This window comes from Rhamphochromis sp. 'chilingali' (assembly GCF_963969265.1).
Source record: "Rhamphochromis sp. 'chilingali' genome assembly, chromosome: 12".
Classification (NCBI taxonomy): Eukaryota; Metazoa; Chordata; class Actinopteri; order Cichliformes; family Cichlidae; genus Rhamphochromis; species Rhamphochromis sp. 'chilingali'.
In genome coordinates this window covers 30,392,018-30,418,191 of record NC_137939.1, presented here as the reverse complement: position 1 = coordinate 30,418,191, position 26,174 = coordinate 30,392,018, and the positions used below count along the sequence as shown (strand labels likewise).

At 41.4% G+C, this 26,174-nt stretch overlaps 1 protein-coding gene across 1 annotated transcript in view; it reads right to left on the bottom strand.

Annotated features, from left to right (window-relative positions):
* The window catches only part of plxna2 (plexin A2), a 165,769-nt gene that overhangs the window by 8,606 nt on the left and 130,989 nt on the right, over nucleotides 1-26,174 (bottom strand). The window contains exons 18-27 of the mRNA XM_080898783.1: nucleotides 24,654-24,893; nucleotides 23,727-23,870; nucleotides 23,018-23,252; nucleotides 21,379-21,521; nucleotides 19,943-20,211; nucleotides 11,516-11,582; nucleotides 11,259-11,405; nucleotides 9,109-9,268; nucleotides 7,604-7,707; nucleotides 2,098-2,197 (exon numbers count right to left, since the gene is read on the bottom strand). Of these exons, the coding sequence (XP_080754909.1) occupies nucleotides 2,098-2,197; nucleotides 7,604-7,707; nucleotides 9,109-9,268; nucleotides 11,259-11,405; nucleotides 11,516-11,582; nucleotides 19,943-20,211; nucleotides 21,379-21,521; nucleotides 23,018-23,252; nucleotides 23,727-23,870; nucleotides 24,654-24,893 (1,609 nt within the window). The remainder of the gene's footprint in view (nucleotides 1-2,097; nucleotides 2,198-7,603; nucleotides 7,708-9,108; nucleotides 9,269-11,258; nucleotides 11,406-11,515; nucleotides 11,583-19,942; nucleotides 20,212-21,378; nucleotides 21,522-23,017; nucleotides 23,253-23,726; nucleotides 23,871-24,653; nucleotides 24,894-26,174) is intronic.

Here is a 26,174-nt window from a genome sequence, read left to right as displayed (position 1 = left end):
AAATTATTATTGTGCAGGACTAAAAATACTAAATATGTATTACTCTGCTTATTGACTCTACTTTTTCTTCTCTCTGTATGCCATTATTTATCTGATGAGTATTTGCTTTTCATCTTATTCATTCTCTGTCTCTTATATAATCCCCGTCTCACCGACTGAGACACTGTTGTGCCGAGTTCCACTTAAAGCACTCATAATTGGTTCTTCCTCGCCACATTGTGCCAATGCCAAATGTCCCTGTCATCCTCTAATCAATACATCAAAAGATTCCTGCAGCAACTTGTTAAGCACTGTAGCCACCATCCTTCATCCATACATCCCTACCTTTGTGTACCTCTCCTTTTCATTCTCTCAGAATGATACTGCTTTCACTTTCCTTAATTAGTTGTCATCATGGCAGGTGGCTCTCTAGAGATTCAGGATCTGAGCATCCCAATGAGGATTTCTCTCACATATCTTCAAATGCCGAGCTGAACAACTAAGCTTTTGCTGCCAATAAAACCACATACCTTTCAAATAAGACCAAACTGCAGCTCTGGAACGGGCACTAGGGACACTAAGGGATGATGTATGCACTTGTGTGCAGGGTGGATTGAGGACCCAAATCCCATCCTAATCCAGTCACTGTTTTTTTTTTCTTTTGCTATTCTACTTTTTTGTGGGCAGGGCTATTCTTTTGCCTGCACCGCAGTCTTTTCCTAACTCCCTGAAACACTAAGCAGTGACCTGCAACCCTTTCCTGCTTGGCTGCAAGTCGCAGCTCCCGGACAGAGCCAGTCAGTAGGGGAGTGTGTTCAAGCTGATTTTAAAGCTAATAGGGTGTTCTGGGGGTGTAAATTGAGTCAAGATGCTAAGCACCGAACGTGAAATTGGTATGAATCGATCAGCAGGTGTCGAGGTGCAGCTGTGCCCGCTGTGCCAACCCATGATTGATGAGAGCCAGGATCATGCCAGCAGAGGCTTTGCTCTTTATGCCGTGCACAACCAGCTCCAATGCCTGAATAGAATATATGGGTATAAAACTCCAAAGAGAACAAATTAAGCTTGACAAGAAACAACCTACATAATGCAGAGAAAGTGACTTTCCTTTTGTAGTTGTACTCTTTTTTTTTTTTACACATTAGTTTGGTCATCCATCATCTTGCCATCTCTCCCAACAACCTTTACGGTGTTTTGTTCAAAAGAAAGTGATGACTCAGTACGCTGCAATCTTCTAAAGGTCATCATTGAAAATATCGTTACACTTTATTTTTCACAGCACATAAACTGAAGATGATGGCCCATTTTGGAGTGTCCATAGGTGTCCACTGTTAACATTTGTAAATAAGCATAATTGGTTGGAAAGATAAGGACGCTGTTAGCTCTTTTTCTGAGTTAGATAGTTTAAAGGCAGCGTTCACCTAGTGCCGATCCTGATAATTGGCTATGCTCACTTATCTTTTTCTGTTTGTGTGAAGTATCATTCACAGAGAATAATTAGCAATCACAAGTTGTGTGCTGCTGCTGCTGTGTGTTTGGCATAGGACCAAATGTTGGCACCCGGCAGCACAAACAACAAGCACATCTAAAGCATGTGAGCGCCTGCGTGCATAGGCACTGCATGTACTGTGTGCATGCCCACGTGGGCACAAGTATGTGTGCAAATAGCAGCCCAAAATGTCCCGCAGAGAACGGATCTTCATTATAAAAAAATATTATAGCCTCAAAACTAAACAATGGCTTTCTCTGTCATTCTCTCTCAGTGTTCTTTCCATACCATCCAACAGAGGTTGGGCCTGAACTGTGAGGCAAACTGCAGCATTCACACAGTTGGAAGGGGGGGAGAAAGCAGCTAGAACCTCTCTAAAGAGAAAAAAAGAGTAGACCATTGCTTTGGGGAGAGAAGATTTCCCTTTGTTCTTATCTGAAACAACTAATGTAAAAGTACTTTGATGTATCTATCAAAAGCAGCAATAGCACTACATCAACATGTATTTAACTGATGGCTAACCCTCACAATCCACCTGTAATTACCTAATATATATGCTACATCAATCAATACAATCAATGCCAGCCAAAACAAAGGCATATAAAGAGCAATCATGTCTAGTGACTCACCGTATCTGCTGATGGAGGTGCGCGATATGCTGGCTGAGGAAGGGATGTTGTATGATGAGGTCTGCTTTGGCACTAAAGCCACCACACAGCGGTCCGACACCTGTGTGATGAGACAGATTTCACAAAAATCAATCTTTTAAATAGAAAAGAAGCATTCCATGTTCATACATGTGTTAAATATCTCTCTATTCCTAAAATAAAGTCCCACTATTCCTTGTTTAAAACCCATTCTCCGGAGAGTTTTGTGGGCCACCATCACATACCGCGTGTGTGTAATTTATTTATGTATCACATGTTCTCACAAATGTTTCATACCAAAGAGAAGACTACAAATGGGAATGTAGGGGACTGAGTGAACAGTCCCATGAGCAAAACACATCTCAAACCCGTACATCCTTCCCTGTCATATCTGCACTCCCTGCTGTTCTCTACCACAGCCCTGTGGCTTTTTTCGGCAGAGCAGAGTGCTGTGACTGCATGATGGCTGTACTCAACATGACTGTCATTGTCATCACCCTTCACAAACCTTAGAAACATGATGTAAGCTTTGGAACTGGGATAAGATGCTGAGAGAAAGAGAGAGGAAAATGGAAAAAGAGAGTGTCAGATGGAGAGAGACAGAGACTAGAATGCTGAATGTCTCATCTTGTGTACACTTGACACCACTGGAGAAAAAAAATGGGGTACGCAGGTATAATAATAGCAACAGAGGAGCAGCGAGTCAGAGTCAAAGAGAAAGACGAAGAAAAAAGGCTGTGTAAAAGATGTTGTGTCATGAATAAGACACAGACACTGGGGTTTATCCCCACCACCCCACCCCTGTGGTGTGGTAGCCTGAGAAAACCTGACATAACTTACATTTGAAAGGACATCCTCAAAACTCTTTTTAGAGATCTTTCATCAATCTAGTATTATAATTAATGGGTCAAAAAATGACAGTTTAGTTACAGTTATGTGCTACTAGTGCAGCTACAGCAAAGGAATTTAGTCTGGAAAATGCAAAACACAGCAAACAAAACCGGTGGTTCTTTTCTGAAAACCAAAACAACAAACAGCTTGTTGGCTGGCATTTACAGCTCACCCTAAGGAGGGATTTCTGCTTCAAACCCAGTGAAGAAAAACTGATGAGCCTCTAGTGGAGAAATAAACAAAAGGAAAATGCCAGGCTCCAAAAGGAATACCTCAAAGAATCTATAGAAAAACAGGAAATTAGGCTTTTCATTTTCTTTAGCGAGAATGGACCCTTTTGGGCTCTCGTTGGGAAATGAACCACTGGTTACTGGGATGGGCATTTATGGTGCTTTTCCCCGTTCTGGAAAGCCACCTTCTCTCGTTCATGTCTTCACCCGTTATTTCCACTTTCATAAACTAATCTCAGCTCTGCTGTTAGCTGGAGTTGCCATCTGGTCTCTACTGAACAGACACTCGAAAATGGGGATAAAGTCTGGAAGAATCCTCTTAAAGAAGCAGCTCAGGCACCAAGGCCTATTGAAGGGAAATGAAAAATCTGCTTCCTAACCCCCACTCGCGACTAGCATCTTCAACTGTCTCTCTCCCTTTTCACCTCTTGTGCATTTTGCTTTCCTAAGCTTAATTTCTATGGCCTCTCCGTTTTATAGCCACCTCTTGGCTGACAATCCACGGACCAACTCTAATATACTGACAGCGTGGACTTCCGTAAAGTTTGCACCGCTATTCCTGTGATACATTTTCTCCTGGGAGCATGAAATAGCTTCTCTGCACCCCCTCCTTCCACTCCCTCCATTTCTCTCTCTTTCTCTCTGCTTTTTATGGCTGACATAGAGGCTAGAGCAGAGATGGGTCCTTGTGATAGTAGTAAATGATTGAAGGCGTGCAGATTCGCCCTTCAGGGATAATCCAGTGTGGGGCTGATAGTGGGCAGGTGTGATAAGGGCTGTGGGCCCTGCCTGTGATAAGACCTTCCATTAGACAGTACAGAGTGGACCAGACAGCAGAGAGTGGTCATCCTAGATGTTTTTTTTCCCCTTTTCCCCCCCTTCAGCCCTCCCCACACAAACCCACTGTTCTGGTCCAAGCCTGTTACCCCTTGGTATCCCATCTCGTCTGGACTGATGCCCTCAGATCATGATGCTTATCACACCTACGGACTCTGCCCACTAGCTTGGAAACACATCATCTGTGCATGTTTGTTGTCAGAACTGAAAAAATATGAAATGGGCTATTATACGCAAACATTTCTTTCTTGGATGGCAACAGGAAAAAAACTTTAATGCAAATTTCCATTACTTTATAATGGGATATTAGTTCTTACAAATATTTCGGCTATAAATAGACAATAGTTTTCCTCCTAACCAACTTTTATATTCCAACTTGACAGTCACAGCATTAGATTAATGAACAGACAGAAAAATGAGCAGTATCTGTTGTGTCTGGGGTTGTTGAAAATAGCCTAAATGCCCCAAGTCTGCAATCTGGGTAACCGGACTCTACTGGTGTGGTTATCAGTCTCTCCTCTTCCTACTCCTTCACCACAGAGGAGGAGGACACACAGAGGTCACCACTCAGGCTACAAAAACTTTTAAACCGCCCTTATTTTAGCATTTTGCATTTTTAGGAAGAAGCAGTATGAAAAATACGTCCACTATATTCAAGGGAAAAAAACAGTCTATGCATTTGCCCCACAATTGGATGTGGAATAATATCATCTACTAAATAACCTTGTTGTCAAACATAATCAAAGTAATTGAGTGCACCGTGCACAACATGCTTGGCCTGTCTGCAATTTGAATCATGGGGAAAAACAACTCTGGCTACAGCTCACGATAATGCCCACTTTAGGAATTGTCAGTGCTGCCTTCAAGTGATCTCAGTAATTCTGTAACTCTGTAATTCTGTTTACTAACTATCCAGTAGCTCCCCCACCCCCATCTTTGTCTTAAAATGACAAAAAGGGAGGGTGGAGGAGGAGGAGAATGGAGAATGAGAAGAAAGTGCCAGAAGAGCTTGTCTCTGACAACGAGGAAGATTAAGTAGCAAAGCAAAACTGAAATCAACAATCAGTCAACCCCCCCCCCCCCCCCCAAAAAAAAAAACAAAAACAAAAAACAAATTCAAACCCAAAAAAAAACCCCACATTATCCAAATTATTATTATCCAAAGGATAATATTTCATCTTCAGTTTGGATGAGTACAACCAAGTGAAATGAGAATATATACTGTTGTAATACAGTGTTACAGTGTGCTTCTATACTTTTTAAACCATGCAAGAAAGAGTAAATAAAATAAAATAAAATAAAATAAAATACAGAAATATTGGAAAGGTTGGAAGAAGGGGTTTGAGTTCCCTCCCTATGAATCCAAAGGTGATGAACAAGGAGTCTGAACTCCTTTTCAGTGTGTACATTTATGTTTTTAATTTTAGAGTGGTTGGGAAATGAGGGGGAGAGCAGGGAGGGTGCAATTCCACATTCTGGTTGTGTAAACCATTATTTCCCATATGGCAGAGTAAATAGCCAATGGGGTTTCTTGGGTTGCTGTGAGCCCTATGAATTTTAATGCCTCTGTCTAGTCCCTGTGTCTCTACTATGAGAGAATTAGCAAATACTTGAGCTGATGTTCAGACTCACTTTGCATATTTCAGACCCCCTTTCACTATTCCCTGCTTACCTCTTCCCATTTTTTCTTCAAACATTTCCCGTCAGTCTGGGGCCTAATGAGCTGAGCTTCCTTCTTTTCATATGTAGCCAGATGTGTTGTCACAGCTGCCAATGCAGTGCCATGGTGTGTGACACAAACACACACAAACTCATACATAGGGGACTATTGCCAGCTCATCAAAACAGCAATGAAGTTTCAAAGTCGTTCCATCCTACTTTGATCCCTTCCACCACTGACTGCCTAATGTTGCAATGCCCCGTCTCCTCCTCTCCTTCCACGCTGTGTTGCCCTGCACTCTACATGGCGTACACTACTGGGCCTTCCATTCTAGGCACGTTCTTACATCCATAATCAATAGCAGTCAGAACTGCTATTGAGCGAGTAAATAAGTTAAATGGCCACACACATGTTGCTGTGTGTCCTGTTGCATCCCTTGGCTAACGATGGCAACCAAACTGTGACAGAAAGAACTTGGAAAAACAACAACAACCACAACACAGGCACATTTTTGGTGTGGAAGCAAACATACTGAACTGCTTTATCAAGGATGAAAGCACTGCAGTGACCAAGAGGTAGGCAGAGCTTGAGAGGAAGGCAGAACAAAAGTGAGTGGGGAAAAAAATCAAGGGAAGAGGAGATCTTATTGCTTGTTAGCGAACTAGAAAAAATAGAAAAGGGAAATGGCTAAGGGCAAAATGTACACAAAGCAAATATGTAAGTAAATAAATACATAAATAAAACGTGGCAAAGGGGAGATAAAGGTGAGAACAAAATGGAGGGTGACAAGCAAGGAAAGACAAAGGGGAAAGAAGCTGCATGGTGCCAAGTCCTGTGTGAAGGACACTGTGATGTGTCCCATCTTCTAATGACTCCTACATCTGTTAAATTATTCTGCTTGTTCTTCTGGGGCAAGAGTTCAGATTGACCCCCTACTGCGAGGGCTTGAGCTTCACCACCTCGTAGCCATTTTCTGCTTCTAGATGCACATGTGTCTCCTTTCCCCATGGTCCCAATTTTCAAATCCAGCCAAAGCTGCATCCCAGCTCTTAAGCAGGTAACCCAGAATCAAACTCCATGCAGCCTTTAAACAGACTGTCCCCCTTGACTGGCTAATGAGAGCTGACTTAGGATGCAAGATTCATGACCTGCGGAGATAGTTCTGAATTGCCTGTTTATTTCTTTATTCCTTTTGTTCTTGTTTTATTATCTTATCTGTGGCTTCCACTAACCCCGTCTTGTCCCCCCCCCCTTTGTTTACGATGTCAAAAGCCTTAAATTTCCCAGAAAAAAAAAATGCAGAACTCTCCTTATCAGAAAGCCACGTCTTTAGCGGCCTCCGTTTCTCTTTGTTAAACAGAGGGCAACAGGTTCGCCCATGGGCTCTCAAATTGTGGGGTGTGAAAGGAGGTTCCAGAACTGAAGAGACAGAAGCAGGCAGTCACAGCGGGACTAATTGTTGCCAGCATAGAAGTCAGAGAACGACAGAGAGAGGGGAAAGAAAGAGAGGGAAAATGAAAGGAGAGCTGCTTTTCCTCCCCACTGGAGCAGCTTCATCTCTCCAGGGAGGGGGGAGAAGTGTCAACTGAGATGCTGAGAGTTCATCTCTCCTGCCACCTGTACAGTAATTGTCCTCTATTCGGAGTCACTTGGATTACACCAGGCATGGGCATGCAAATGAGGGGTGGAAAATTGGCTGCCTAAAAGTCAAGAGCAGGAAACATCAAAGTTTGTCAAAGTGTGCGGCACAATTTGAATGGTAAAATCCACATCAGGAACTAAAATGAGACGGGGGTGTTTTAAGATGTAAAAAGCAAAGTTTGAGAGTGATTAGGAGGAATGTTGCTCTAAAGCATTTGTGTGTGTTTACCTGGTAGTGCATGAGAGTGTTGAGTCTCTTCCAGTCATTTTCAATCTTAGTTGTGATGTCTTCATCTTGCAACACCACACGAGCCATTCGTCCCTGGCGCCATTCTGAAAGCGCAAAAACACAAATACTGAATTATGAACAACCGCATAGTGCAAATTATACATCATAGTGAGCCATAATTTAAAACCATATGTGGAGGATGCTGTGAAGTTACATAATATTGGTTTATGCAGTGTTTCCAGAGATGGCTCCCGTGCAGGGCAACTGTGAATTCCTATGACGCTAAACCAAACTCTCACCTTCCAGTTGGTGAAATGTAACCTGCTTAGAATAAAAGCACTCTACAACCACACACACACTCACACACAAAAGAGCAGATATAAGTAGCCTGTATTCTTGTACGGCTCTCGGCATGTGCGCTCCTCTCACAGACTTGGATTGACACGCATCTTAATTAAACATTACACACGAACAATTGCAAGATGTATATTCAGTCAGGCTGCACACTTTAATTGGTACTTGTGTCACTTACGCAGCAGTTGGCCCATCGGGGTCAGAAAAAAAAAAGAAGAAGAGGAGAGCAGACAAGACAGGATGAAAAAAAATGAGCAATGAGAAAATCACCTCCTTTCAAAGGAAAAAATAGGAGGTAGGGGTAACAGGTAGAGATTATAAGCACTGTGGGAGGGCAGCAGCTCTGACAGGTCATTGTGGGGTAATGAAATGATAAGTATGCTAAAAGTGGAAAGCGGATAACCACTGTGGGCCTCATACTGGTAGCGATCATCAAATTGCTTCTCATTCACTAAGTTCTATGACTTTGTGCATCCGCCAGATGACCATATGATATTCCTGTTTGACATAACACACTCCTCACACCCTCTAACCTACACTCAAATCTCCAGATAAAGCTGAAGAACAAAAGACGCTCTTATAGAGATGCAATTATTTTTGAGAAGGAGGCAATAGATGCACTGAGAGCGATACTGTGGAGTGATGGATGGTATGCAGCAAGCTGTGTTTTTTTCTCCTCTTCATGCATATGAAGAGAAAACGAGAGACAGAGAGAAGGCAAGGGATGGAAATGGCAGTGCCGCTGGTTTGCCATTCTGCCAGCTCTTTCTTGTGTTGGCCACTCACACACCCACATCATAAACGCAAACACGCACACACAAAGACGAGCCCACTTCTCTATCTCGATCTACTTTGTCTTATTGGCGCTACCAAACAGTAAAAGCTGCCAGACGGAGGGATGCGCCGCATACTGTCAGTCAGTTTGATAGAAAGCCTGGCAGCAGTACACTGAAGCTGGTTACCTGGCTGGGCTGCTAGAACACAGCTTTTATCACACTAATGCACCAATAATCTGTACACATGGCTAGGTTTTCTCTGACTGATACATTAATCTGTGGGTGTGAAGGACTTTACACCTGCCAGCTGCATCTGTGAGTGTTGTGTGTGTTTGTGTATTTATTTGTGCTCGGGTGTGTGTGTTTGCGCCCTACCGAGGTCCATGTCGACAGCACGTGGCCGCTGAGAATAGGGCATGTTCTTGTAAACAGCATCCAGTATCTTCTCCTTCACTTGGGTGATGGTGTCACAGTTCAGCACCTTTACTGGAATCTCTGGACTGTTTTCATTGTCTGGGTTCACACAGTTTAGGATCTGGAGTGCAAATAAGGGAAAAGAGAAGAGTGGGTGAGGGGACGAAATATCAAAGAAAGGGAAAACGTGAGAGCAGAGCAAAAAGCTTGAGGTGTCCTGTTACTGGCTGGACTTTGGTCCAGCTTGAAGCTTTGCCCTCATTAGAGTCTCCTCGGAGCATGGCAGGAGCTTTGAAAAACCATTTCCGCTCTTGCTGGCATCCAGAAATCTAATTTCACACCTTCGGCGGGACACCAATTTCCAGCTCTGCCGGGGTGTTAGCACGTAATGAGCCAAATTCCCAGTCAGAGCAATCAGAGCATTGTCATGTCACATGCTGACTCTGTGAGTGCTTTTTTTCTCTGTGCATTTGTCTGTGTATATAGAGGGCTATGTTTGGTGTGTTCCAGTCTCCACAGCCACCCACTCTGATGTTGGGCCAACACTGGAGGTAGTGGGATAATTAGTTAATTTTCTTCCTGCACTAGAATGAAGAACTCCAACATAGCAAACATGGCTATGACATCTTAAAATCTGATTTATTGTTTGGTATATTGGAGTCTGTGTGTCTGTGCATCTTGTGAGCAGCATTTTAGCCACAATGTTACTTAGACGTTTCTTAGTGAAGCACAACCTGTACTTCAGTATGCCTTTGAGCCAGTGTGCACAGTTCCTGTGAGGCTGGTGAAGTAGGGCTGCTCAATTAATCGAATTTTAATCACGATTATGATCTGGGCTTTCAACGATCATTAAAAATGACTGAGCCGATTATTAGCCCCTCCCTCATTTATCCGCGACACCTTAAAGGCCGGTCCGTGAAAATATTGTCGGGCATAAACCGGTCTGTGGCGCAAAAAAGGTTGGAGACCGCTGATTAAGAGGACCCGAGGGAAGCTCGGAAAGCTAAGCAGAAGTTATTTGGAGAGGAGAGTGACTGCCGTTGGTTGAAAAGAGAGTTTAAAAAAAAAAAACTTCAGTGGTGTTGCACACTATTTTATATTATTTTTTAAAGTCATTGTTAACCCTTTAAATCCGGTCAGAGCAGCATGCTCCGTTTTGTGTAACTATTTTTAAATCCCTGTAGAACCTGAACCACATAAGCTAGCGCAATAATTTGTTTTGCATATGAAACCGGAGGAGTTGTACTTACATCTGATGCCATCAGCTTGTCCTCGGTCACAGTTTCCTTCCACACAAAGCTTTGCAATAATTGCATAAAAAGCGCTTGCAGGAACAAAAACATAATATTCCAGAAACACGCTTTGCCGATCCGATCAGCTGTTCGTAACACTTCCCACAGTGAAACAGACGTCAACGCGAACTGTCGCATGTCCGCCATTTCCTGGCCGAAACCGGAAGTGACGTCATTTTCGCGGAAATGTAGTTTTTTTTACTTGTAGGCCTTAAAAACATCTACTGGTCATGTTTGACTTTTCTGAATAGTTTCTGGGATGCTTGCACTGCTGGAAATAGTTTATTTTGATGCACATGCTGTTTTCTTTGCAAATTTGCATCATAGGATTGTTTTTTTTGTTTTTCCTGCAGTATATAAAAATTGGTGTATCTCCAAAATAAAACTATGAAGACACTCAAAATAAATTTCCTGTTGTTGTAAACTATTTTTTGCAACTTTTTTGTATTTAAAGTTTTGAGGGATAAACCTCTTAAATTTCTCCAAGTAGAAATATATGTAAAAAAACAAAACAAAAACGATATAAATTTTTTTGTAGTTTATTGCACTTTTTTGCAATTTATGTAGTTACTATGGACTTAATGCATACATATTATTAAAATATGGGCTATAACAGTTATTTAGCAACTTGAAATGCTCCCACAAATGGCACTACAACATATAAAAAAATAATATAAGCTCTGGCGGACTTGGTTCTATAGTAGGTCTTAAAGGGTTAAATAAATATCGTCAAATAATCGCGATCTCAATTTCAGTGAAAATAATCGTGATTATCATTTTTGCCATAATCGAGCAGCCCTATGGTGAAGTGTGACTTACCAGGGTTTTGTACTCGATCTGTTGGCGGATGAGCTTGTCTTCACTTAGGGAGTAACGGGCCTCTCCAGTGATAGCGTCGATGGGCCCCTTTTCCATCTGCTGCTTGATGGCGCAATACAGCATGAACAGAGGCTCCCCAGCACACTCCTGCACACACACAAACAAATCCACAGATTCGCACATGAGAACAGCATGTAACATCAGATTTTTCAAGATATCAAAATAAACAAAACAAACTATCACTGTATTGGACTAACCTTGAGAAACTTGTGAAGGAGGAAAGCGAACCAGTTTGTCAGCATCTTCTCTGCAACCGATTCTGTCCTGAAAATGCATTAAAAAAGTCTAAATGTTACTTTTTAAAATCTTATTTCAAAACATTTAGTATGAAAGAGTTTAATATTTCAGGAGGTTATAAACTACAGGGAGGGTATCTTGACATCACTGACCACAGACAGACATCATGGATGTCAGTCTGTGGTCACAGTGAGTGAACAGAGCAGATCAGAGAGCGGGCATTTGTGCATGTACGTGTATGGCCTGTGTGTATGTGTGCGTGATTGAGTATGCATGAGTGTGAGCCAATGTGTGCGAGCTTGATTATTCACGTGTGGTTCAACACAGTGGGACATCAGCAGCTGTGACAAGCCTCAGCTGTAGAGAGAGGAGTGCTGTCACTGCCAGGTAACGCCTGATCACAGCCAAAACGATCTCCTCTCCTCTCATTTCCTCTCTTCTTCCTCCTCCGTACCTCCTCTCCCTTCCCAGTCAATCACACAGGGGGTACAGCGCACTGCCGGGCTTGATTGGGCATGAAAAAACACAAGTGTGCAATGACCCCTCGACTATTTCTATCACAGAGAACATGAGAGGACAGTGTATGACTCCTTTATAATTTCGACTCATATCTTTCTCTGAATGCCAGACAAACATCCTCCCACTGCCTCATTAGCACCATTATGGGACACTAGAGAAGCAGAAGCTGCACTTAAATAAAAAACAGAATCCAGCCAGGTGGGAATGGTTAACGAGCATGAAGCATAGATGAAAGGGTTAGTTCTGGGTGGACAAGCACCTGAGATGAATAACAACAAGTAGCTTCCACCTCATCTAGTAAAAGCGCTTCTACCTTACTCTGTTGTTATTTGACGACTGCACAAGGCTTCCTGCAAAGAGATTTAAAAATGCTACCTGGAACACACCAATACCAAGCTGTTTTGGAACACAAACTGTTTTTTTAACAGCTAGCTTTGGCCTGTATTATCGTCAGTGTCATTCCTCCTGCTAGCTCTAACATAGCTACTATCAACACTAATCACAAGTTAACATGCCATGGTAAAGCGCCCCATAGGACTGCACTGCTGTTTGAAGCCTGCGATTGTCACCTGGCCGTGAATGATCACTGCCAGTCAGTCTGTCCATGAGCATTGCCAATTTAAATGACAGTGCAGTGGAAAAAATGACCCTCTTAATGTAGCAGGAAATTACTGTGATTACTCTGGTGGATATGATGGAAGGTCTTTATAGCATACTGTGCTGAACTGGGGATTAGCTGGAATCGGAGCAGCCAGGTATTAAAGACAAGTTAGAAGGCTTCCGTCTCCTCAATAGTGCTAGGCATGATTATACCTATTCAGGCTCTGAATGGACCTGAAGGGAGATTATGACTATTGTGGAGATAATTGCGTTAAGTCGTGTTTGAAGGCTATGAGCAAGAGTCTGGGACCAACGCAGAAGTCCCAGCAGGATTGTGTGAACCAGCGAGGTTACAAGAGCCAACAATTTAGTCAGTGAGACGAGATAAAGCGTCAGTCATTCTTTCTCTCTCATTAAATTGAGATTGAATGAGGTATTGGTCTATTTTTTACTTGCAAATACAAAACTTTCCTTCAGCTCCAGGACAGAGGAGCAGAGGTTATATTTTGTTTTGAATGATGTGCGGTCGAATTGTGATGTTGTCTTCCACGCCTGGAGGCTATTCCCCTGCCAACGAGAGTGCTGGCCAGTCTATTGGCAGCTTGTTGAGAGGATGGAGACTTGTGTGACAGCTTATTTGAAGTGCGATGTGCCAGCGGGGGGAGCGTGTACATTAGTTCACCCAGTTTCAGGTACAGGATGAGGGAGTAAACAATGCTGAGGAGCTGAAAGATTGCACGCTTCTGTGCATGTATGTCTGTGTGTGTGACAATGCATTCTCTTTGGGGGAAAACATACAAGCTCTATTGTTCTGTCCTCTTTGTCATTCCATATACGTACAGTACTGTGCAAAAGTCTCGCACCACTTATTTTATTTATGGAAAATAGGTCCACCGATTTACTGAAATATGTAGATATAAATGGAAATAAAATATATAAGGCAAAAATAGACATTGTACAACTCTACCAAGCTTGAAAGTGTTATGACCACTTTTATTCTTCAGCACAGCCTGAATTTTTACGCAACCTTTCTCATAATTTCTTTAAGTAGTTCTCTAGGCTTTTTGAGGACATTCCAAAGGACATGCATTGGACATAAACACATTCCTTTGAAAATGGAGAACTTTGAAAGACCTGCAGAAAGCCTGAGGAACTGTTGCTTAAGACCGTTTAAAACTATAAGAAAAATCTGGCTCTTTGGAAGCAAAATACCAAGAAATAAGGGGTGGCTCAAGACTTTTGCACAGCACTATATCTACACAACAGAGAGAATACATACATAGAGAAACACACAAAGTATTTCTCCAAGGTTTCAAAAAAGTAATTTGAAAACATAATAAGGATCCATAAGAGCCTGAGGCTGTGTTTTCATGCTGAATAAACTTGAAGGTATTGTGGAGTTTTTTGGACAATACTCCAAATCCCTGAGTAATTGCCCTCCTTCCTCTACAAGAATTCACCCCTCTTTATACCCCCCACCTCATGCTTACCATGTGCCCCTCCCTGCCTGTATGAGACTTGAGTGTGTTAGAAGTTAATGGAACCTATTAAGTATTTTAATAAGCTCAGCAAGTCTCGAAGAAGGAAGTCAAATAAAGCCTTTGTGAGGGGGCTGTGCTGACTCCCCTTTAATATCTCTTCACTTGGATGTCGGGCGGGGGGGAGCCCTTTGTTCTCCTCCTTCTCCTTCTCTTCTTGTCCTCCTTCTCATCTGCCTCCACTTCCTTCTTTCTATTAATTGAGTTTCATTAATGAACATCAGGATTTCATTATCCCACATAGTGCTTAAGACAGGCCCCATCTCTGGTCTCCTAATGGCAGCTAGGGTGGACTGGGGGGGCTATTTTAGCAGCCAGTTGAATGTCTTTCAGTGAAACTAATGCCAAACACAATACTCACTCTCTTAATAATGCTGTACTCCATTGCTCTGCATGGGCGGAAATCTCATTACAAAAACGCGTAGGAGAAAAATAATACAAGATTGAAAAGTCTCAAGGTGATAGAAGCAATGTTCAGTGATTCCATTAAAAGAGCATTATAAAGAAGAGAAAGTGAAACTGGGTAAATCAAGAGGCTTTGAGAAAACTTATAGATGGAGACAATGGAGAAGAGACTTTAATGCATAAAAAAGCATGTTTTGATAGGGGTCATTTAATCTGTAAAAGTCTGAGAAACTGGAGGGGCAGAAAGATGGCCAGAGGACAAGGTACATATAGAGAATGGGAGAACTGGAACGATAGGACACAGAGAGAACGTGAACACAAGAGCACTAATGGTGGTAAATACAATCCAAACAATATGGGGTGCTTCATCAACTCCACTTAGCGCACTGAAGAGTGTTAAAATCAAACACAAAGCTTAGATATCACTTTCAAAAAGCTTTTAGGAGAATGAAAGTGACTGTGAGCCAAAATCATTCCTTATCAAGGCAAAGACAACAGAAGGTATTTGAAATCTTTAAATACCAAACAGACAGGAGTTTCTCTGAAAAACAACCCTCAAAAGAGCACGAGTGCACCCTTCAAATATGATTCCAGGAACTTAACTGACTGGGGATGATATATGCTGCATAAATGCAAGATAATGTACAATGTGCTATAATTTGTTTTCACTAGTCTGATATGATTGATGGTAAAATGGGGCCTGGCACTCTGCTGAGCTTAAGAGTAAAAACTGCGTATATGTCGCATTGCAACTGGTGTATAAGATTTCCAAATTCCCCCCTGGCTTTCAGAGACATTCAACCTACCATCAAACTTTCTCAGTGACAAGAGCTGTGTTGTATTCCTTTCAGCTACAATGAGGTTAACTACTTCCTCAAATACTGCAGATGGCAATGGTTTACTTTTTATGCTTACTCTGCCAAGAGGCATGTCACACGGATTCATTTTAAGTCTGTGACATAATTCTTTAACCCGTTCAGTGTCAAAGATCAGAAATATTTTTTTTAAATTGCTAGCTGCATATTTATTAAAGTTATATACATATTAGTCCATATATCCTCACGTCTACAGTTAGTAAATGCACCATCAGATCTGTGCAGACACCTTACACGTTTTAAGGAAGAGGGCTGTTTCTTTAACATGCTGTTCCATTTAACCCACCTTTAAACCTGCACACTTAGCAAGAAAGCTGCATACCTTGAAACTGCACAAGGATATTAATTAATTGACATTATCATTCCCAATGTAGTGTAGATAGTGCATCAGCAATTAAATACTCAAATATAGAAAACATGCTATCTGGAGATAATCTCCCCGTGTGAGAGACAGAATATTTGAGAGGACTAGAGAAATTAGCTGTAATGGAGGCAGAGGTGGTGAGAAGTAAGAGGCGGTGCGGTGTCAATGCTAATCAGAGCCTGCTTTTACAATCAGCATCTTGAACGTGCTGCAAACTTAACTTGGAAATTTATCTGTGGAAAGACTTGCAAACCTCGGTATAATCTGCTCAATTAATAGGCTTATTAGTTGTTTAATTAGAATTCCACACCCGACACCCCTCCTCCCCTTTTTTCTGTGCAAAAGCTAGTAACAGCATGGTGCTCCAGCTTCCCACACAAACTTACTGCACAGATAACAGCTCAGTTCGATGACAAAGCTGTGCATATATACTGTACCTGCTGTGTTTTGTAGTATAAATATACACTACAGTATATAGCGTTCATACTCTGAACACATCTCACTGTAAAGCTTTAAATGTTCCCTGTAGAATTTTCACAGACGTCTTTTATTAAAATACCTGTACATGCGCACATAAACACACATACACTTTTGATGTCAGAGATGTGCATATACGAGCAACTGCAATCTTTAATAAACAACAATTTGAGGTCATTGCATATTAAACTCTGGTTACCATTAAATTGTGGGATCGTGATGAGCCGCTTAAACCCATCACAGATGAAACCAGTTCTCAGTATTTGTAGCTCTTGTCTTTATTGTTTTCTCCTGTAGAGCCTGCTAGTTTGAAAACTTGGTTTGAATTGAACTGAATGAATAAAGTGATTTGGTTGCCTTGGATGTCCTTGATGTATGTTGCTGAACTATTGTAGTTGTGTGAATTTTGCATAAGTGTAAGCTCACTAATTATGCATTAGAAATTCATATCACCGGAATCCAATATAGTCAGCACAGATTTATATCTGTGTGTTCTAACAAGGATGATATCTACAGAAATACGCACTGTACCCCAAAAGATACATGGTACAAAAGCACAAGCATCTGTCCAAATACAGCTATTTTATTAAAGCAACAAAACAAAGGGCATCTTAGCTGGAATAATAGCAGGTGTTTCACTACCTTGTTATATGTAATAAAAAACAAACTGAGGAGACATGACAGAAAAAACAGCTGAACGGGAAAATGGCAACAAAGCACAGCCCAGCAGCCTCACTCTACGGCCTGCACAAACACAATTACTGCTTAGAGAAATGTTCAATTTGACTATCATCACAGATGTGCGAGCGTGTTTGAACGTGTGTGTGAGTCAGCTGGCTGGCTTCACGTCGGCTTTTCTCCAAATAGGCAACGAGGAAGACAACAACATCAAAGAGCCATGTCAAATCACTAATCCCTTAAATTTTTCATAAAAATGGGGACTGAAATGTAAAAACTATAGGACATTTAGCCCTCCAGGCTACAAAGGCGGGACCCGAGGATTATGTACCACTGTGTTCCTAATAAGAACATAATGAAACGGATAATGAAAACTTAGAGGTGACATGGAGCCCTATTGTCATGTAAAATAACAGCTTAATCCAGGTCCATTTGATGCTGTGATGCTTTAGTCAATTCCTCTGTCAATATGCAGGGTTTTTTCTATCTGGCAGTAATTTAAGCTCAACTATTAACGTGACTTAAAAAAAAAATAAAAAATAGAAACATTTCTTAAATGTATCTGAAATAAGGAGCATTAACAGCAGAAAAGGATGTTTGGAAACAAAGCAGCTGCCTGGTCTCACGGTCTCATCTTATTAAGTAAAGTAAACATAGTCAAAATCATGCACAGAGCAGCCAGGCTTTACGAAGGACTGTGACGGACTTTGCACATATTTTTTAAGCTACTTTGTTTGCCAAAAGCAGCTGCGGAAACCTGAGCAGGAACTTAGTAGGTGTTTAAAGTTTTAACACGTCATTCTAACTTCCCAGAGAAACAATGTACATTTGATACACAGGGAAAAAAGTTCAGCTGAACCACTTAAATGTTTTATAAAGAGCCTGAGCTCGGAGGATAAGTTAGAGTGACACTGGTATTTAGAGAGAGCGATGGGAAAGAGGGAAGCTAGAGGGAATGTGGAATTATGCAGAGAACTCAGATGTTGCTCCTCGTGCAAATATTGCATGTTGTTTATCTCATTGTGCTGCAGATGTACAAGTTCCATAACACTAATTACAAGTGTGATTCTGTGAAGTGTCTACATGGAAACATGGGGAAATAGGAATGCACAAGAAACATGAGAAAAAGGTTATAGAACATATGATTCTAAATCAAAACCTATCCATCTGTCTAAAAACGTTATATGATGCTGCACCTCTTCTTTTGCTAATGAACGTTCTGTTTTTGTTATCTACATATAGAGCTGGGCGATAGAACGATAACGATATGTATCGCGATATAACTTTTACTCGATAGAGAAATTAAGCTATCGCGATAGACCTCGCCGCTCTTGTCCTCTTAAAAAAAAAAAAAAAAAAAAAGGTCAGCCAATCCAAATTAAGCAGCGCAGAGCCGAACCAATCACAGCCGCAGCGTCACGTCGCGTGACTTGTTATGTACAGCACAAGTACCAAGCCGCACGTGTGTTTGTTTGGGAAACAGCCAGCGGGTAATGGAGCCAGCGCGTAATGGAGGAAATGAGTGTGCCGACTAGAAAAATCAACCGAGCGTGACCGAAGAGAAAACAGATGATAGTTCCAATGCCGGAGAGATTGTCGAACGGAAGAGCCATAGAAGTTCCGTAGTGGGAAGGTATTTCGGCTATTTCAAGTCTGACAAAAACAGCAGCGTGCACTGTAAATGTGCCGAAAGCAAGTCTGGAAATACAATAAACTGGTGCATGCGTCACACTGTGCGCCACGTTATTGTTTCGGTGAAATGAATTTCTACAATACTGTTAATTCTACTCTCTGCAGTGTTTAAATGCTTACATATACACACAGTTACTGTCCCTCCACATATACGACTCGGGTCTGCTTCTATGCCCCAGCTTTGTTTACTTTTTCCCACCGAGGCTTCTAGACTTCTGATTGGCCAACATTTCTGCACGGTTAGGAATCTAGCGCCACCTGCTGCTTTGGCATGTTCATAGCAGCGTTTTCCTTCATTTCTGCCTTTATGTGTGGACGGGATTATTTTTTAAAACGAAAACGGAAAATCTCCGTTTTCAAAAATACCCGTGTACGTGTGGACGTAGCCTCAGTCTCTGACTGGAAGCGCTAATTCGTCATTCGGCTTTTGTCAGACTAAAGTAACTGTTAAAACTGTTTGAAAAGCTAAGCTATACAACAAGGAGAGATTGAGAATTTCCTTTTAGTTCTCAGTTTATTTGATATTGACAAAAGTTAGTCAGTTTTGTCTGTTCTTCTGTAAAACAAACTAAGATTTATTTTTAGAATTAATATTTTGTTTCTAAGTGGAATTGACAATTTAGTCTGTTTCGTTTGTTCTATTTTGAAACTTAAACGCTTTAGCGGCTGCCTTTTGTGTAGTTTGCAATATTTGCCTTTATTTATCTGAAAAAGTCTCATGTTCCTTAAGTACATCTACCCTGTTGAACTTATTATGGGAAATAAATATTTAAATAAAAACAAGCTGCTGATTATTTCACATTTTACTTGTGAGCAACAGCACATTTAAATCTTACAAATATAGTTATTTGGCTTATATCGTGATAGATATCGTTATCGCCTGAAATGAAAAGAACATATCGTGATATGAAAAAATCTCATATCGCCCAGCTCTATCTACATAGCTATCAAAGAACAGCATCGCATATGAGGGGATAAACAGTAATGCTGTGTGTTTTTATCCTTTCTGGCTCAATATTATAAAGCTATGCCAAACAAACAGCATTACCGAGGATTAAGGCATTCTCATTACAATTGTGCACAATAGAGAGGCCTTTGTTTATCTTATTTAGTGTTCATTCATTTCTTCGTTTAACTATTTGAAGCTTTATAATAAGATGGAACAAACAAGTAAGGTTTAAGTTCAGTTGGGCACGATTCAAGTCTTTATATCATGAAGGAACATTATTGCCGTGTTACCTGCGCAGCAGCAGTTTGGGATGGTTCTTGCTCTCCAGGTTGCGGTCAATCAGGTCTGACAGCAGGTGTTTAAGGACATCGGTGGCATACTCCAGTCGTCCTTGAAGGGCAGTCATGATAAGTGAGGCCACATTGCCGCGGTCCCTCATGGAGAAAGAGCGCTGCATTTCCAGTGTTCGGATGAAGGTGAGCAGGAACACTTTGTTGTTGATGAGCTGGCCAAACAGCTTCAGGGCCTTCTCCACGTTCTGCTGGCCATTACCTGACACCTGCACCGAAAAAAAGAGGCAACAACAGTGCATGAGTTAAGGCTAATGAGTATCAAGCAGGAATTTGTTTAGTAACACCTTTAATGATACATTGCTGAAATATTGGTTGAAAAGGTTTGTTGCTCTTTAACTTTCTTTGTGACCTTGCCTCACAAAAAATAAAGATTTTTTCCAAAGGCACCAAAATCTTTACTCATGTTTCACCTCAGGCAGAAAGAAGCTCTGGCTCATGATGAGTAACTGAGAAGATCTTAATCAATTATTGACCGGGTCCCAGTTTAAAAAAAGCATTGTACACCGAGTTAGCTGTCACTTCACTTTCAAATTAAATGTTAAACAAGCTTTCAGGGTAAAACAATCTAAGTAATATTCGCTTTGTACTTGTTTGAGCACCCATGACTGTTTTTCTGAAGTTTGCATAAAAATATGGGTCCTCTGGCAGGCAATGCCAAATTTATGTGACTCACCAAATGCCACTGCTCTAAGATGTGACATTACATTTCCTTTGATCTCTTGCAAACACGGCTAGCCTTACCTGAGCAACTATCCACTTAACTAACTACACCTGGCTAGTTAGCCTGACTCACACTGCTGACTTTAATCTCTACTATGATTAATCTTCTTATCCCTGATAGTTTCATCCTCTGGACACCAGTCTCAACAACATAAAATAAAGTCATTTCCTAGCACTACTCTGGCCCCTCGAAGAGGAGGAAAAAGTGTTAACCAGCCAGTTTCCCCCCCCCCTTGGAAGAACCCAAAGTTCTGCTTGAGGATTGGGAATTACTCACTTCATTACCCCTCATACTGCAGCCACTGGTGGATGAAATAGCCATGTGCTGAGACCCTGTTTTCCATGAGGGAGCTTGCATGTGAGGTGTATATATATATATGTGTATGCTGCCCAGCCTGACTGACTGTGTGTGTGCGTGTGAGATCAGAGTGTAGAAAGGATAGATGGCACACTGGTATCCTTTCCCCCCTTCAGCAATTTCCCACTTACGGTTAGCCTATGGGAGAAGTGGTCAGGGCAGACATGCCGTTTGGCTCTCTCTCTTTTGTCCACTTTGTATATTTATGTATTTATTTCAGCTCAAACTGAAGTTCCCTCGTCCTTCCTCTCTTTTTTAAAAATGTATCTCTCTCTTGCACTCTGGTCATAGTTACCTCCAGTTCTCTGAGGACAGGATGATCCTCTATGCCGGGGAAGAGGACCCTCATGGCATAGGTTCTGTAATCCAGATAGGGGATACCAGCTCTGTCGAGGTCGCTGGTGAGCTCATTGATGTCTGTCTGTAACTCGGCAAAGGCTAGAAGAGAAGGAAGGCACAGAAACGAGACAAGTTGAAGGGAGCGCTTGTGAAAGGCATCCTGAAAATAAAACTGTTATTTAATCCCCAAGGACCATATATGTGAATCCTTCTTATCTTCATGGGGCTTACTGCTGCTATGATGAAGATGACAGAACGCTCAAGATAGTCTTCATGTCAGAGGAACTCAATATTTTACATCTCTGTTCTAAAAAAATAGATCTCTCTCCCTCCCTCTTTTACATTCACTTTTCACACACATATACACACAAACCTCCTTTTCTTACTCATTTTTATCTACCACCCAGTAAATTGGCTGAAGCAAAGGCCCCAAAGAGTGTGGCATCTCAGTGTGAAGCTGCAGGTGAGCACTAGTTAATTGGCTCCATCCTGACTGACTCTGGTTCAAGCCCACGGCTCTGTTGCCTTGCTTTGCCGCCCTTGGGGAGGCTCCCTGCCTGCAGCCTATCACAGGAGCAGCAGTCGTCTCCTAAAACCCTCCTCAAAACCCCACCATCTCTAACCAGTCTTAGCCCTCACCTCCTGGTACCAAAGTCCCCTGTGACACATTGGTTTACACACCAACACATGGACTCACAGTGTATATATACACTCATAAGGAGGAACTCTGGTAGCTATCTAAATCCACCCCGCGGGGAAGTACTCGCCAGGCCAATGCTAATGGTTAAAACATTAATCTTCTTCTGTCCTAAGGCTACCTGTGTATGATTCCCTCTGTTTGCCTACTCTATGTGCCCGTCTGTCTGTATCTGTCATTGGACCATTGTGTTCTATTACTACATAATAACATTGGGGCAGCTGATCAGGGGTGGCTGGAGGGGATAAGTAATAAGGTCCCCTCTGGCTGATGAAATCGCCTCAACACTGTCAGACCTAAACCTCACTTTTGCCACAGACTAGCTAAAATAACCCCAATGATAACAGTAGGAGTAATCAACGGTGTTTATTTCAATGTAGCGATGTGGAAATGATGTGACGCTCACATCTAAAATAAAACTAGAGCAATCAGTGCTCACTTTTGTTTTAACATATCATGGTTACAAAAATATATACAGACATACAAAGCGTGAACACAAACACCTGCTATGAAGACATGACTGTAGAATTACAGCAGAATTTAAAATACAGTTTGAACGTTTGTGCGTCTCATATCTAATGTGTGTTCGGTTCCTGTATGTTTAGAGTTCATGTTAGCTGTATGAAAAATCGCTTCCAGCATGCAAACTACTCCATGATGAAAAAGGTCACATAGAGGGCTAAATAAGTTAATCTTTTGTGATAAAAAACAAGGATGATCCAGATTTGACGTAATGTTGATAATTACTTAAAACATGCAGACAGCTCTGATTGATTTGAGTAACACATACACATATTTATGCTTTTTATTTGTTTTGAGTGATAAAGAAGCCTATTGGTTAAGCAAAGCACTTAACAAACATTTAAGTCTGTATCTACTATTCTACACTAACACTAACCTTCTTTGCACTCTAGGGCAACTCGTGACTCCAGGTTGTCCATTTGCATCTGCAAGCGCTTAAGGGTCAGATCATTTTCACGCGATTTTCGTTTGTAGGCGATCAGGACGAGGATGACGATGATAAGGAGAAGACCGCCACCTGCAGCGATGCTAACAATGGCCGGTAGGGTCAGCAGGCTGTCAGACATGATGTGCACGGCACCTGGAGATACGTGAAGACCACCTACTTGAACCTGTCAAGAAAGGCAAGAGTCACAATGAGACTGTTAAAACTAAAAGAGCGATTGAAAACATGCAGTTGAGCTGTATGTTACATGATTGTTGTTTTACAGAAATGACTAAGCCAACCAAATATTGAAAATTAGACCAAAACCTTTTCAAATATTGTCTGCTGAAACTGCCTGCAAATACATGACCATTATCACGTTGAGAGGGAAATAGTACGAACATTGCATTCAATAAGCAAGTGGGTAAATAAGAATAATTGCGGTGGATTGTGGCAGAACCTTCTGACATGTAGAGCACAACCATGCTGCTCTCGCTTCGACCCCTTTTCTTCAGCTGAATTAACAATGATGAGAACACAAATAATAGAGCTTAGAGGTTGACTATTATAAAGAAGAAATTGCAAATACAGGGATAGATGGAAAGTAAGTTGGAAAGAAAGTTAGGTCCATAACAAAACACCAGAACAGACCAGTACTGACCATGACTTTGTATTGCCCAGTGAGGTTGGGAGGCTCGCACAGCAGCTGGCTCTCAGACACAGTGACAGAACAGGGAGTCTCTCCTATTAGTACTGTGTAGTTAAGCTTCACCCCTCCTGATGCTGGAGGAACCAGGTTTCTGCCCTGTGGGCATAGAGCAATGAACAGAGGGGTGTAAAATTTAAAGATAAACTCAGACACACACACACATAAACAAAAATCAAACATTATTTTTAATGCACCACACTGATATGTCACCTGAATACAGTACAAATTAAATCCCTAGGTTTGGGCACAGCTGCCACTCAATAGGATTCCATACCAAGATCAGACAGGCTGATATATTTTACAGTGGGAGCAGCTGGTAATCAGGAAAAAGGATTGAAATATATATTTTGACAAATTCCTTGCTCTCCATCTATCAGGTAAAAAATACCAGTAAAAAACCCCAAAACATACAACTAACTATAATTACTATACAAACACAATAATGACTGAGTGAAAAAGGAATTAAAATCTTTCCCAAGGATATTATTTCATCATATCTTTTATTTTTAATTGAGTTGAAAAATGTATTTTCCAACAGTGACCTGGCCAAGAATGGAGCAGAGATTGTACCAATTACAAATGCAGGCAAACAGGGAGATGCAACAAAAGGGTGAACACAATCTCCAGAGGGGTTCACTACAAGGGAAGTTCAACAAAGCTTCAAAGCATCTATGAAAGCAAATGCCATACAGATTTTGATTTTTTACACATGGAAGCATCCAGATAATAGGACTTGTATATAAAAATGAACTAGAGAAAAACGTATGAGTATATGGAAATGACCACTTAGCAGCAGAATACGAATGATAAATATTATGATAGGTCTATATTGGGGCTTTAATCCGCGAATTAAATGAATCCATCCTGCATTTCCTTTACCTTGAGAATGATGGGTGAGCCTGGTTTTTGCTCAAGGATGCCTGTGGTGCTGAGCGGTTCAAAGTAGGGGTTGGGGTAGTAGAGTAGGTTAGTGTTGTTGTAGACCAGCAGCGCTTGGACGTTGTTGAAGATGAATCCAAACTCGTCCGCATGCTTCACGGTGTCCAAACCTGGATGGTACTCTGCCATCAAAGAAGGAGCAAAGCAGCTCATGCTGGTGGTGTTCAATACTTTACACACCTGGAGAGAGTGAACGAAGAGAAGAGAAAAAAATGTTATGAAGAAACTTTCTGTGATGCTACTGGGATGTGTTGCACTGAAACAATCAACGCATCACGAAATGATAGCCTGTGGCCCTTTAAATGAAAGAAGAGTTGCAATTCAGTCATCCAGAATAAACTTGAACAGCTCAGAAAAGCTATGATTTCTCTTTTTCTTCTGGTCCTATAATCTGCTCCATCCTCTGTGTTCTGTAACCTAAAGTGCGATCCTAACTGAAACACATTGGTTTCAACATGAACCCTGCGGCGTGCTCACCAGCCTTATAATTGACCTATAAAGGCCAAATACTTTTAAGAAAAATAGGATTTATTTTCTGTCATTAAATCCATCTTTATTGTATAGGAAGCCTCTATAAAATTGAAAATAAATTGCTCCAACAGCCTCACTAAAAAACACTGCAGGCCAACAACCACAAAAGGATGGAGGCATTTCTCCTCTGTCTCCTCTGGAAGAGGTTGAGCTATGGGTCTTTTATTACTTCTCTCAAGTTTGCCCAGATGAGAGGCCTGCTTTCCATCCATCCTCCCCGTCTCAGCTCTAGAGGGAAGGGGAGAGAGGATTGATTGCTGCACAGCACTCTGCTCCGAAAGGTTTTTATCTCCTTTCACTCCCTCCCAGCTCTCTCTCTGGGGAAGAAACTTAATTAGAGGTAAATATCATCAAAGGTGGTGAACGCTAGCGAGTACCACGCCTCCTACCTGTTGTCTCGTGCTCCAGAGAAAGCCAGAAAGATCGATGCAAACTCATTCTGTGTAGGGTACACCAATTGGATTTTGCCAGCATGGTGCAAGCTAAGTTGCAGGAGTGTGATTGCAGAGGTGGAAGAAGGGACTGGCATCTTTATTTAGTTTGCCCTCGGAAATAGACTGAAGATTATGTTCACTATGTAGCCTTGAATCTCATTCTTAAAATAAATTCAGATACAACTTAAAAATGCAACTACGGATTCAAATAATTGATTATCTCTTTTTATCATTTAGCCTATCTAAAGTCAGAAAATGATACAAGTGACTGTCAGTAGTTGAGCGCATTGAAAAGGGACATTTTCTGGGGTCTGATGAATAGTTTAAACCAAATATCTTTGGTTTGCAGCAATAACGATACAATAATAAAAAGTGAAAGCGGCAAAAACTCTCACATTTTAAAAAGTTAATGTTTGCTGCTTTTAATTGTAATGGGACTTGATATTTGGTGATGCATTTTAAATCAGTTGTGCGAATGTATAATTGACTGACTAGC